Source organism: Leucopleurus acutus, assembly GCF_964270905.1.
Source record: "Leucopleurus acutus genome assembly, chromosome: 2".
Classification (NCBI taxonomy): Eukaryota; Metazoa; Chordata; class Mammalia; order Artiodactyla; family Delphinidae; genus Leucopleurus; species Leucopleurus acutus.
Genome location: NC_139143.1, coordinates 166999893 through 167014483, shown reverse-complemented (window position 1 = coordinate 167014483; position 14591 = coordinate 166999893). Strand labels below are relative to the sequence as shown.

At 45.1% G+C, this 14591-nt stretch overlaps 1 protein-coding gene across 1 annotated transcript in view; it reads right to left on the bottom strand.

Annotated features, from left to right (window-relative positions):
• The window catches only part of CSMD2 (CUB and Sushi multiple domains 2), a gene marked incomplete at both ends in the record, with an annotated part of 666422 nt that overhangs the window by 123444 nt on the left and 528387 nt on the right, over positions 1 to 14591 (bottom strand). Inside the window, 3 exon segments of the mRNA XM_082863599.1 lie at positions 7633 to 7746; positions 10596 to 10712; positions 11738 to 11932. Of these exon segments, the coding sequence (XP_082719725.1) occupies positions 7633 to 7746; positions 10596 to 10712; positions 11738 to 11932 (426 nt within the window).

Below are 14591 nucleotides of genomic sequence, written 5' to 3'. Positions count from 1 at the left end.
GTTGGCATTCAGTACCTGCAGTTTATAGATCAAGAAAGATAGATTCAGATCAAATGACCTGCTTGGAAAGGAGAGAGTTTCTGAAGATGCGTTGACCCACACGGATGGGGGAGAATGGCCATGACCAAACTGACTGGTGGTTTACTTGGATATCTGATATCAATCTGATAAAAACAAACAAACAAAAAAGGCACCAAGTTCTGGAAAGGAGGGTGACGTAATCACTGGAGAGTAACTGGCTTTTCCCAGATGCCCTGTGAAATGATTGACAACCAGAATGATCATATAATTTATTGCTCATACTAGGACACTTCCGAGAGTCAAAGGGCATGCTATTAATAATTATGCTGGGACAACCAAGTGAAAGCTGGGACTATCCCAGGCAAAGCAGGGTGTATTGTCACCCAACAAATAACACAATAAAGTGGGGAAAGTCCGCACAGACACAGGAAGCTAAGGAAGCCCAATAGCTTCTATATCAGAAGATAAAGATGTATCTTCTGTTTGATGTGGTGCAGACAGACCTGCAGCCGTGAGGTGGAGTCCTGCTCACCATCGCCTTCCTGTGGAAGCTGAGGGAGAATGTGGGGTGATGGGCAGTGGCATGACCACTCTGCATGCTGCCCCTCCATAGCCTTAGGGACCCCTGGGAATGTCTGCTGACCCCACCGTCAGAAGGAAAGTAGGTGTTCCAGAAAGCCAGGCTACATCACTTCAGGAAGGCTTGGGGTTGGAAGCACCCAAGGAGCCATTGGGAGGCACATCTGGGGTCCACCAGTGCTTCCAAAAAGCCCATGTGATGCTACTGGTCATGGGGATTAGAGAGCCTTTTTCACAACACACTTAGATTTACATAGATCCCAGGTGGCTGAGCCTAGGAGTCACTGCCCAGCTAAATTCTGGCTGCCAAAGCAAAAAGAAACTCATGAAGAAAAGCTTTTCTTGATTTTCACCACCATCTCTAGTTCCTCCTCTCAATAAGTGTGAGCAGAACAAACTCAACTTTTCCATTTTTCCATCATCTGGCCGGATACATGTGGAGTAGGACCCCCTGTAATCTCTCACAGGACCCATTTCAACTTCCAGTGCTGGACGTATGCAGCTCTCCCTCTCCAGGAATAAACACACAGTAAAATCACTGGACATAAGAAAAGATTCCAAAGTTTTAAGGTAGGAGACCTCTCAGAAGTCAAAGCAAGTATCTTTATGTGAACTACAACAAAGAACAGGTAAAAATCTCAGAAGATTTTTAATAGCAGTTGTCATAAGATTAAATTTAGCATTGCGTCTCTGAAATTAGAGGAAGATGTGTCAAAGAACAGATCTGAGATCAATAAAAGCTACAAAGAGATGAGAAACTCTAGCACATGGAGCTGGATTCTGCAGAAATTGAACAGCAAAGTGGAGATTAAATTTGGGAAATTCTTCCAGAATCCAGAAAAAGGATAAAGAAATTAAACTAATGAGAGAAATGACAAGCGACGTGGAAGACAGGCAGAAAAAAAATCCAATATGCATATATCAAGAATTCTAGAGAGAGAAGACAAGAGAAATTGAACGAGAAAAAATAATTTAAGAAGGAAGACAACTTTCTAAGCTTGAGAAAGGCTTGAGGTTTTTGAATGAGATTGTCCACAAAGTGCCAGATCTAATTAATGAAAAGAGATTTCCACCACAACAATCCTCGTGGGCTTTTCCATTTTAAAAATAAAGACAAAAATGTGAACGGTTTTTAAAAGAGAAAAGCGTGGGTTGCCTACAAGGACAAAGAATCAGGTTGAATTTCAACTCATCTATAATATTAACTATTGGAATAAAGTAACCACTGCAGCTTTGAAATGTTTGTGGCCCATAATCTGATTTATAATCAGGTTGTCATTTATATGATACATCAAAGGAAAGGCATTCTCATACATGCAAGGTGACAGAAAGTACTGCAGTGAGGAGCCCTACTTTTAAAAAACGAACCAAAGTAGGGAAATCAAAAACCATCAGGGATAAAGAAAACTAGGAAAATATAGTTAAACCCAATTAATTATTGTTAAAGAGGGAACAAAACTAAATGCAAATGGAAAAACTTGTTCTTGGGGAAGAAGTCCATAATTATAAAATAATTACTAACAACATTGATAAAGTCCAAATGTATCAGCAAAGCTTGGAAATTAGAGATGGGTCAGGTATGAATGGAAACGTGAAGAAGCAAAAGCAAAACAAAACAAAAAACAGAACGAACAAAACAAGGTGACAGATAGCAGGCCACATGTTTCACTTATAAGTAAACTTCCTCTTAAAAGAAAAAGACTCTCAGAGAAAATGAGAAAAGATAAATCAGGCAAACACAGATACAAAATTGTTAGAAACACAGGGAGACAACAAAATATCACAGTTGTGCTGGCAGACACTTTCACACAACATTCTCACTGATATATAAATAGAAAAACAAAATGAAGACTGTTGAGTTGTGGTCTTCAAGCTTTTCTTTTTCTCCCCCAGCCCAGCCTCAGGGAGAGGGACACAGTTCACTCCCATCAGCACCAAAGGCTCATCATCAGTGTTTCTCTATATGAGGAATAAGAGATGATCTGAGGATATTGATATTAATGTATATAGGTCCTGTACTTCTATTTCTCTCTCTCTCTATCTATCTGTCTATCCATCTATCTATCCATCCATCCACCCACCTATCAGTCATCTATCTCTATCCCTATTTGTTTCTATTTCTATTGGTCGTTTACATTTCTATCTATCCCTATACCTATATCCATATTTATATCTACAGGTCCTAAGTGTATACCTATCTCTCTACCTGTACCTATGCTTATACTTCTATATCTATGGATATACTTATATTTATCTATCTATCAAGAGATTTTGAAAAAGCACCTTACCCTCCAAAATCCTGATTTACACTCTTGGATGAGTGTGTATGTGTGGGGTGTTCCATTTCATTGAGAACCACTGATATAATGGGTTTGAATAATAAAAATGAGTAAGCCTTGGACTTCCCTGGTGGCACAGTGGTTGAGAGTCCGCCTGCCGATGCAGGGGACACGGGTTCGTGCCCCGGTCCGGGAAGATCCCACATGCCGCGGAGCGGCTGGGCCCGTGAGCCATGGCCGCTGAGCCTGCGCGTCCAGAGCCTGTGCTCCGCAACGGGAGAGGCCACAACAGTGAGAGGCCGGCATACCGCAAAAAAAAAAAAAAAAAAAAAAGAGTAAGCCTTATCTAATGGCTATTACAAAGCTTACTGAATCCTAACAGTAAATCTAGGAGGTAGAAGTTTTACTTTTTGCACTTTGCACATGAGGAAACTGAAGCTCAGAGTGGCCAAGGATTGTGACGGCAAGCACCTAGCATGCAAGTTGGAGAGTTGAGATTAGAGACCAGGCAGTGTGACCACAGGGCCTGAGCTCACCCCCTACTCTCTACGTGGACTCTCTATGCAACAGAGAACACACATTCTTCTCAGATAATTAAGGAATTTAAAAAAATGTCCTTGGCTACTGAGAGGACCTCATTGAATCCCCAAAGTAGAAATGGTACAGGCTGCATTCTCTAACTACCTGGCAATAAAAATAGAGATTAATACAAATGTTTAAATGTAACGGGAACAAAATCCAGGTTCTTGGGGAAAAAGAAGAGACATCCTTAAACAACTCTTGGGCAGAAAGAGTAAATCATGATCATGGATTATTTAGAAAGTAATGATGATGAAAGTAGTACATATCAAAATTTATGGCATGAAGCCAAAACTACACTTAGAGGTGAATATATATATGCTGTAAACATGCTTCTTTACTACACAGAGAAAATAAACAAAACTCTCAATTCAGAAAGTTACAACAAGAAGAATAAAATAATCTGAAAAAAGGGAGACGTTATGAAACAAAAGCGGGGTTCAGTTAATTATAAAACAATAACAAAGTCTACAGAAGAATTGATAAGTTGAATATAAAACAGAATGAAGCCAACAAAATGAAACAAACTAAACAATATAAAACCTCTGGTCCAGCTGAGAAGGGCAACTATGAATATACCATTCAGTCTGTGGAGCTTGTTATTATTTTCTAATTAATTAACCTCTGCTTTTGTTTCATGACATCTCTCCTCCTATTTTTCTTCAGATTATTTTGTTCTTCTTGTGTATAACACTAATACAAAAGAGATTAAACATCATCATAGGATATTATGTAAGCGATGGTGTTACATTTAAAATAACCACAAAATAGATTTTTTTACTGACATATAAAATATTAACATTGATGTTAAGGTAATATACCTGACTAGACCAATAACCATGGAAGAAAGTAAAAGAAAAACTACTGAAAAGAGATAAAATAATGAGACAAATTTATTTTCAGATGATATCGCTTCTTGCCTAGAGGACCCAGGAGAATCAGTTGGCAGTGTTAGCATTATTATGGAGGATTCAATGACTTTACAAGATGAATATACCCCAAATATCAGTCTTCTAATATACTAGCAAAGACCACTTAGAAAATATAATGGTGGGGCTGGCAGGTGATGCCGGGGGCAGACTCATTTACAGTAGCAGCAACAAAAATTCCACAAAATATCTAGAAATAAAGTTAACAGAAAATGGATACTGCCTAAATGAAAATTATAGCACCTTTCCAAAGGTGTTTTTTGTTTGTTTCTTTCAAAAGATAATAGAGAGACATACCATATTCCTAATGGGAAATAGAGTTACTATTATAAACATGTGAGTTCTCCCCCAATTAATCTATAAGTTTAATGGAATTCCAATGAAAATTCCAATGCAATTCTTTTTAACTTGATATAATATTTCTAAAAGTTATTTGGAAGCAAAATTAAGCAAGAATAATCAATAAAAAATTCAAAATCAAGAATGACAGTGGGGGGCTTCCCTGGTGGCACAGTGGTTGAGAGTCTGCCTGCTGATGCAGGGGACACGGGTTCGTGCCCCAGTCCGGGAAGATCCCACATGCCGCGGAGAGGCTGGGCCCGTGAGCCATGGCCGCTGAGCCTGTGTGTCCGGAGCCTGTGCTCCGTGGCAGGAGGGGCCACAATAGTGAGAGGCCCATGTACCACAAAAAAAAAAAAAAAAAAAAGAATGGCAATGGGGACTTACAGAACCATGTGTTTAAAATTATTATAGTGTTAAACATTACTATAATGTTACACTAATTCAAGCTTTTTGATACTGATACAAGAATAAACAGAGGAGTCTAGAAACATACCTTTAACTTTATAAAAACTTAATATATGTGAATCTGGCATTTTGAAAATTTCATTAGAACAACTGATTAACTAAATTTGCAAGATGTTGGTTAGGTGTTCCCTAGTTCAAATAATAAATCAAAATAAATTCCAAAGGTATTAAAAGAAAAAATGAAACTAAAAAAGAAGTAAAGGAAAACCTAGAGGAATATTTATTTAGTCAGCAGAAAAGTAGAGGAGAAAACTATAACAGAAAACATTGATAGATTTAATATCATGGGAAGCTTAGATTTTCTGACATTAAAACATAACCTGAAGAAAATTAAATGGCAAATGACAAACTATAGGGGAAGGTTTTTCATAGCATATACTATAGATAAGAGGTTTTTATGGCATGTAATATATATAGCTTCTAATAATATGGAGCTCTACTAAATACATACAAAAATAATTTACAAGTAAATTCACAAATAAAAAATTCATGGGCCAATAATTACATTATACAAGGTTAACCTAAGTTGTAATAAAAAAAGGCAAATTAAAAAATGAGATACCGTTTTCACTTTTCAAACTGATGATGTTTTTGTTTTCTTAATTACCTAGTTTTTGTGAGAATAAAACATGCCCTCTTTCTTTTTTAAAAATATCTTTATTGGAGTATAATTGCTTTACAATATTGTGTTAGTTTCTGCTGTACAACAAAGTGAATCAGCTATATGTATACATATACCCCCATATCCCCTCCCTCTTGAGCCTCCCTCCCACCCTCCCTATCCCACCCCTCTAGGTGTTCACAAAGCATCGAGCTGATCTCCCTGTGCTATGCAGCTGCTTCCCACTAGACATCCATTTTACATTTGGTAGTGTATATATGTCAGTGGCACTCTCTCACTTTGTCCCAGCTTCCCTTTCCCCTACTGTGTCCTCAAGTCTGTTCTCTGTGTCTGCGTCTTTATTCCTGCCCTCCCACTAGGTTCATCAGTATGGGTTTTTTAGATTCCATATATGTGCGTTAGCATAAGGTACTTGTTTTTCTCTTTCTGACTTACTTCACCGTGTATGACAGACTCTAGGTCCATCCACCTCATTACAAGTAACTCAGTTTCGTTCCTTTTTATGGCCAAGTAATACTCCATTGTATATATGTGCCACATCTTCTTTATCCATTCATCTGTCGATGGACATTTAGGTTGCTTCCATGTCCCAGCTATTGTAAATAGTGCTGCAATGAATACTGCGGTACATGTATCTTTTTGAATTATGGTTTTCTTAGGGTACATGCCCAGTAGTGGGATTGCTGGGTCATATGGTAGTTTTATTTTTAGTTTTTTAAGGAACCTCCATACTGTTCTTCATAGTGGCTGTATCAATTTACATTCCCACCAACAGTGCAAGAGGGTTCCCTCTTCTCCACACCCTCTCCAGCATTTATTGTTTCTAGATTTTTTGATGATGGCCATTCTGACTGGTGTGAGGTGATACCTCATTGTGGTTTTGATTTGCATTTCTCTAATGATTAGTGATGTTGAGCATCTTTTCATGTGTTTGCTGGCAGTCTGTATGTCTACTTTGGAGAAATGTCTGTTTAGGTCTTCTGCCCATTTTTGGATTGGGTTGTTTGTTCTTTTGTTATTGAGCTGCAAAAACATGTCCTCTTATTTGTTGGTGAACAAAATGGTAAGAACTTTCTGGAGCGATATTTGACAATCTTTATAAAAAGCCTTAAAGATCACACATTTCCTTTAACTTAGCAATTCTACTTCTAGATATTCTAAGGTAATAGAGATGTATACAAAGATATATGTATACTATATTGAATTACTATTCATGAGAGTGAAAAATAAGAAAACAATCTAAATGTTCAATAATAGAGAATTCATTACATAAATTTTAAATAACTATATGATAGACTTTTATGCAGCATTTAAAAATCCTATTACAGAGGAAAATAGAAAAAGAAATGCTCACAATGAACATTTTAATAAAAATATGTATATTGTTGTGTTCAATAAAAAATGTAAAAGATTAAGTCCAAGTAGATATAAAGACTGGAAGGAAATACATTCCACCTTTTCAGTGGTTCTTTTGGGGTGGTTTTTATTTTAATTCTCTACACAATTAATTTGTCTTGCCGCTAAGTTTTCTACAATGAAAGTGCAACATGTTTATCATTAGAAAAACAGGTTGGGTCTCAATATCAACCCACAGGGGAATGCTATACCACTTGGGGGGGTGTAGACACAGCTTGGGGTGAGGGTAGCCTCTGAAGCTTCCTTCTGTGTGGTGTCATCAGGAGCTGACAGCAGCAGCGTACGACAAACACAAAGGTGTGGCTCCACCCGTGGCCACGCCCTGCTCACAGGGCCTCCCTCCTCCTTCCCCTCGACGCCCCGCCCACCACCCTCACCGTGCTGGCCCAGCCCTGGGTACCTGTGTGGGAGCCCGAGAGGGAGCCGAGGAGCTGAGAGTGCGGGTTGTGGCCGTCATGCACCTCCACCACGTCGTTGAGGGCCGTGTAGAAGAAGGCAAACTGTCCAAACACCACTGCGGAGGAGACACGGTGCAGAGAGCTCAGGGGCAAGGCTGGGCGGCCGTGTTGGGGGGTAGCCCTGGACAGCTGGAGGAGCAGGGCGACCTCAGAGGAGGTTGTCGGTTCATGGGGCTAACTGATTGCTGAGCCTTTCCACTGGCTGATTAGACACTGGGCACAGGGATGCGGGGACCTGGGAAGGGTTGGGCTGGCATTCTCCACACAGGTCAAGATGACATTGCGGACTGCACGAGCAGCCAGGCTAACCCTAGTCCTTTCTCAAGTTGCAGTGGCAGCAGCTACTCTAGGAAACCGAAGAGCTTTCCGTAACTTCCCCCGTGTTCCATGTTGATCTCAGGACCCTGTATTTTCCTTCACTTTTTCTTCAAAGATCCAGCCAATGAGGGCGTCCCCTGGATACAAGATCCCACACATTTAGGAGGCATGAGGGTGCTGAGTAGCAGCCTTCTCCTGAGGAAGGAGCGACTGTCCATGGAAGAGGCAAACATCTCTACCTCAGTTCCCTCTGGCAAATCCAAGGACAGAGGCAAAATGATATGTATTGAGCACCTACTCTGTGCTGGGTACCATGCTTGCCATGCACGTCATCTTCTTCAACCCTGACTCTTGCAGATATCTGATTTTATAGACAAAGAAACTGAAGCTCAGAGGTTGAGTTCCCCAAGGCCACTCAACTAGCTCATGGGAGGGGGTTGAAAAACTGGTGGACCACGACCTCGAGGAGTCCCCTTTCAGACAAGACCTAAGGGCCCTGCCCTTTGATGGCTATCACAGGGTCTTTCCTCAACTGTCCCATCTCTGCCAGCCACTGCTGGAGGGGCTGGGGTTACTGACCCTGCGGGGCCATGGGGGGCACAGCTCCATTTCAGACCCTGGTACATTCTGCCTGTCCCGGTCTCCCATTTGGCTGGGTGCATCTGAAAGCAAGTACCAGGGTAAGCCCTTCTCTATTTTGGCTTAAGCCTTGAGCATGTAGGAAGTCGGATGTGCATGCATGTGCATGTGTGTGCGTGTGTGTGTGCGTGCGTGCGTGTGTGTGTGTGTGTGTGTGTGTTGAGGCTGGGAGGGACTTAGGCCACGGAGTTGACTGTGGAAAGAAAGCATTTGCAACGATGAGTATAGTAGTGAGTGGAGTGAGAGATTTTTGCTCTCAACTCACGGGCAGAGGAGGAGGGAGAGCCTGTTTTGGTGCCTTGAAAATGGGCGCTGAGTGAGGGGTGGTGGCAGGGATATTTCCACACTGTCCCCGACAGAGGTGAACAGGATGGGCAAGGTTCCTGATTTCACACAGTGTGCATTCTAGTGGGAAGAGACAGTCCAAAGTGAAAAAAAAAAACACACTTAAGCAAATAGATAAACAAAATAATTTCAGATAGTGTTAAATTTTAGAGGCAGTGAGAGAAAAGTGATAAGGCAAGGCAGTCCACTTCAGATAGGGGATCAAAGAAAGATCTACGAGGAGAGGGTGTTAAGGCTGAGACACAGGCTGGGGACAAGTATTTCCGACCTGAGGCAAAAATCTGCACCTAAATCCCTGGGCTTAGCATCAGTAAGAAAGGGAAGATGCTTGGGACAGATCACGACGCCTCCTAGAGTCAGCTCTCCACATACAGGTTCCAGCTCAGTGAAACTGCCCCGGCTGGCGGCCTGCAAAGGCGCGAGCTCTTTATTACTGGAGGAATTAAGTACAATAGGCAGCCCAGCTATCGAGGACTCGGCTCTGGGTGGCAGGTGGGACTGGACAACCTTTCAGTACTTTTCTAACTGTGATCCTACAGGTCCAAAGCTCCCGCCACATGCATGTGCCGGGGAGCGTGTGCCCACGCACACGAGTGTGCAGGTGCTGGTGTGGGAGTGGTGCCCGACGGCAAGAGCTGTGGGTAAAGATGAGGCTGGGAATTTACAGAGGGCAGAAAACACGTCTCTCTCATCTCTGCAGCTCTGGTTCCCAGCAGAGTGCGAGGTCCCTAGGAGGTGCTTAATAAATGTTTGGTGAATGTTCAGGCCTTGCCCCATGCTCGGTCCAACCTATCTCTTGGGAAAAGGCAGCCGGTTCTCTGCAGGCTGCCCCATCTCAGATGGTCAGGATATATACACATGGCCTTTACCCCACTAACGCCAACTCTGTTTAGAAATAGTTGTTCCTCTTCCTACAAAGAGGAGATCCAGGGAGAAAGCAGCCCGGCCAGTCACTGATTGCCTGGGTACAACCAGCCTGTGACCCTCAGGAACTTCCTGAATCCTCCAGAGCTGCCAGGGCTCTTACCTGTCCCACTGCTAACCAGGTGACAAGGCGGGCTTCTCTCTGCCAGGGCCTCTTGGAATCTGGAGGTTTCTCTGCCTTTCCAGGGCCCTGACCTGCTGCTCTCTTTTTTTCTTGCTCATCCTACCAATTGCTGCTGGACCAGGCTCCCGCTCACAGACGGAACAGTGGAATGATGGGGCGCCCAGCTCCCTCACCTGTACGTTCAAGTCCAGCTCAGTCCCACTCCTTTCCTTCTTCCTGGCCCTCCGCCACCCTCCCCTGGGTTCCCAGTCGGCCTGGGTCTGCAGCACCTCTCTGCAGACCCGGGCTGGGCTAGGGAGCCCCCGGTGCACCCTGCCTTCCCTCTGTCCTGGCTGGCCCCTCCCTAACCACCCCACCCTTGGTTCCAGCAGGTCTCACTGGTCCCTTCCTCCCGTGTGTATCAGGAGTGAACTCTACAGCCCACTGCAGAGCAACGGCACGCAGCTGTCCTCTGAGGGAGACTGCTCGGCCCATTGGCACGATAGGAGTGGAAACAATTTGGAGTGGAATTGGAAGGCACTGGGAAACATAAACAAATATACACAAAATCCATACCGTAGTCCTTGGGCACGGTGACAAAATACAGGCAGATCTGTCCACTGGTGTAGTTCTGGGGGTAGTTAGGGGACAAAACCACTCCATCTGAACCCACATACTGTCCCCCACAGGGGGCTGAAAAAGAAATCAGGTAGAGGGCCAGGTGACTTCATGGGCCTCTCATCAGCTGTCCACCCTCCGTCTCTGCTCACTCTCAGCCTGACCTTCTGGCCCTGGTGGGGCTGCTCTGAGGTCTGAAGCCACTAATGTGGAGGAGGGGAATTCTGGGGACATGCCCTGCCCTGCCCCGCCCTGCCCAAAGACATCCATCCCTGCCCAAAGACATCCATCCCTGGCCTGGCATGTGGCCTGAAACCCCCCACCACCCCCGATGCTATCAAGAGCCCTCCTGGGTGCCGGCCAGTCCTTGTTTTCTAACTAGTGACACTGGCATTGGTCCCTGGAGGCCCAGCCTCGGGGAGCACTTTAGGAACCTCTTCTGCCCTACAGGTGGGACCCGGAGATAGTCTGCCACCCCACGGCTGATGTCTGCACCTGGACACTTAGTGTCTGCACGACTAAGGAGCAGAGGTTTGCCCAGAATAGCCCGCTGGGAGCAGACAGCTCACGCGACCCAGCCATGGTCCCAGTCCCACGAGGGGTGGACCTCAGAGCCAGCCTCTCCCACCTGGGCAAAGGGGCCTCTTTACTTTTCAACTTAGGTGGCCGCCATGCTCCTGAAGTTCCGGCACTCCATCTGATCCCTTTGTCAAGACCCCATGGCTAACCCAGCTTGGAGTTAGCCCACCCTGCTGGTCTTAGTTTTACACATCTGAACCCTCAGTGATTTCCCCTAGGACCGGGAACAATCTCAGGGTCACTTTTAGATTCCCCTCTCCATGGTGTGGGCTGCTGGCACGTCTCGGGCCACCGCTGAGGACATCTATTGGAGTGGGGGTGAGGACACTATGTGATCTGAGAGACATGACACATTGACGGGGACTGGTACACCTGGGGAATTTCCAGCCGTTCTCATTCATGGCGAACCCAAGGAGCCCTCCTGTGAGGCCCATGTCCTGCCTGCCCCTTCCCCTAGCCTCCAGCCCCTTCTGCCTCTGGCATTCCCTAGTTCCCTCCACCACAGCCCTGGGCTCCACCACCTGTGCACACTGGCTGGGGATGATTCCACACAGGCTTCCCATCAGGCCCCAGGATGCAGCTCAGGGTGGAGAAGCCCTCCACCTCATAGCCCCCCTGGCAGTAGTAGGTGATGGAGGAGCCCAGCTTCAGGTCGGACCCCACTCGCGTGCCGTTCTTGATGGGACCAGGATCGAAACATGACTCCCGTGGGTTTTCTGGAAAAAACAAACAAACACGTATATACACACACAGACACATATACACAGAGAGCTCATAAGTGGCCTAATCCCAGGGCACAGCACCTATGGGGAGACCCTGACTCTGATTAGCCACAGAGCGCATGGGGATTTGGGGCCGATGGGTGTATTCTCTTCAGGTCTGGAAACGTCTCTAAATTTGGTTACAGACTAGGGCTGGAGAATGAAATAATGCCATTTGCAGCACCATGGGTGGACTTAGAGATTTTCATACTAAGTGAAGTAAGTCAGACAAAGAAAGACAAATATCGTATGATATTACTTACATGTGGGATCTTAAAAATTATACAAATGAGCTATTTACAAAACAGAAACAGACTCACAGACTTTGAAAACAAACTTATGGTTACCAAATGGGAAAGGTTCAGGGTGGGGGGATAAATTAGGAGTTTGGGATTAATAGATACACACTATTACATGTAAAATAGATCATCTACAAGGACCTGCTGTATAGCACAGGGAACTCTACTCAATACTCTGTAATAATCTATATTGGAAAAGAATCTGAAAAAGAATGGATATATGTATATGTATAACTGAATCACTTTGCTGTACACCTGAAGCTAACACAACATTGTAGATCAACTCTACTCCAATACAAAATAAAAATTAAATGAAAAATTAAAAAAAAAAGAAAGAAACTAGGGCTGGAAGTCATCTTGGAGAGTGCAATCTCCCTTCTTCTCCCCACATTCTTGCCCTGACGCACAAAGGAGGGAGGTGCGGCTACACCTTTGAGGCTGTCCCTCACCCCTGATTCACTCCTCCCGCCGGGGAGGCACGTGCTGCTCTGACCGGTGGGAGATGACAGTCCTAGGATCGTGTCTCAGTAGTGACGGGTCCCTGTGGTGAAGGTCAGGGCGTAGGCACAGTCCACTTTCGCTCAGCTTTGATCCTGCACCCTCAACATGGCGGCCTCCTGGCTTTCTGTCTGTGTGGGACACCCTCAACATGGCGGCCTCCTGGTTTTCTGTCTGTGTGGGACACCCTCAACATGGCGGCCTCCTGGTTTTCTGTCTGTGTGGGACACCCTCAACATGGCGGCCTCCTGGTTTTCTGTCAGTGTGGGACACCCTCAACATGGTGGCCTCCTGGTTTTCTGTGTGTGGGACACCCTCAACATGGCGGCCTCCTGGTTTTCTGTCTGTGTGGGAAGCAGGGACGCTTTGGGAGATGCTTTCTCTTCTCTTTCTTTTGCTGAGAGCGGTGTTGCTGGCTGGGTAGGTAGGTGGAGCTGACACCAGCTTCGCAGGCTGTTATAGCCATACCTTGCATGCACTTCTGACTCTATGGGTACTGATATTTAGATTTAGGAAGAAAGTAGGAAACCCAATTTTAGCCTCTGGGATGAGTCCAGATCTCCAATGTAGTTTTCCAGGGCTTTGCATTGGGGTACTGAGCGTTTGCCAGATTATTAAAACAGTAGTATTTTTCCGTTTGACTACTGATGCTTATATGTCTTCCCAATCAGGCATACCATGGCTGCACCTACGCTGCATCCACGCTGTCCCTGGGCACTGGACAACAGTGAACTTGTTGCTGCCTGAGCCACTGAGAGTATTAGCTGGGGCTCCAAGTCTCTGGAGAAGGACACTCACTGCACAGCCTCCCTCCCCAGCAGCTGGAAATCCCGGACAGCTTTTGGGAGCCAATGTTCACATCCATCCACTGCTGCCTTTCCTCATCCTCCTTGTTCCCGAACCACTGATGGTCAAGAGGCCTGTCGTCAGGGCTGGGCAGTGTCAGGAGAATGCAACAGAGTATCAGGATACCATCAAAACCCTGGAGGCTACGCTGCAGAAGGGTTTAGAGATGGGGATTCACAAGAGGTGCCGACAGCCCTTGCAGAAGGAACCAGAAATTCAAAGAGCAGGTTTAAGGAGGAAAGACCCAGAACACAAGGGATCAGAGTTCAGAGATGAACAGGTCAGGAGGAATTTTGCTGAGGTCTGTCCTTGTCACCTGGGTACCTTTAAGCTGCGTGAATAAGAGGCAGTCATAGCTGTGAGGGTGTTGCTCAGCTGCCGATCAGCCCGTTGACTGATGGGATGGGACTCTGAGTCTGTGATTCCGTCAGGTCTAGACACCTGCGTTTGCGCCCTGATGGTGGGATGGTCCTGCTCTTTGCTTTTGCCTAGAGCTTATTTAGGATGGAGCAGTCCTGGATACATTACTAAATTTAAACTCAAGTGGGACCCAGAAAATGGCTCCTCACCTAACAGAGGACCCCTCAGTGGTTTCCTCATGTGCCCTGCGATGTATCACCTTGTCCCCCACATCGAATCTGTCCTCCCCCGAAGCTTAGTGGCTCTGGCCAGAATGCAACTGACCATTGGGTGGCCCATCTGTGAATTGCAGAGATACAGGGAAGTGTCACCAGGTCTTCTATTTCATCTGTCTTTTTTATAAATTCAGAGTGGGTCAAATCTTATTTGAAGATCAGAAAAATTAAGTAACTTGGAACCAAGTTCACATAGCTCATAAGAGGCAGAACAAGCTGTGGCCCTCAATATCCATCCCCCCACTTCATCCTTATAATGGAACCCAGGTTTTTATCCAGAGTATCAAAGCCCCAGCTAAGATAGATACCTTCCAGCCTCCCAGGCAACTAGATCTG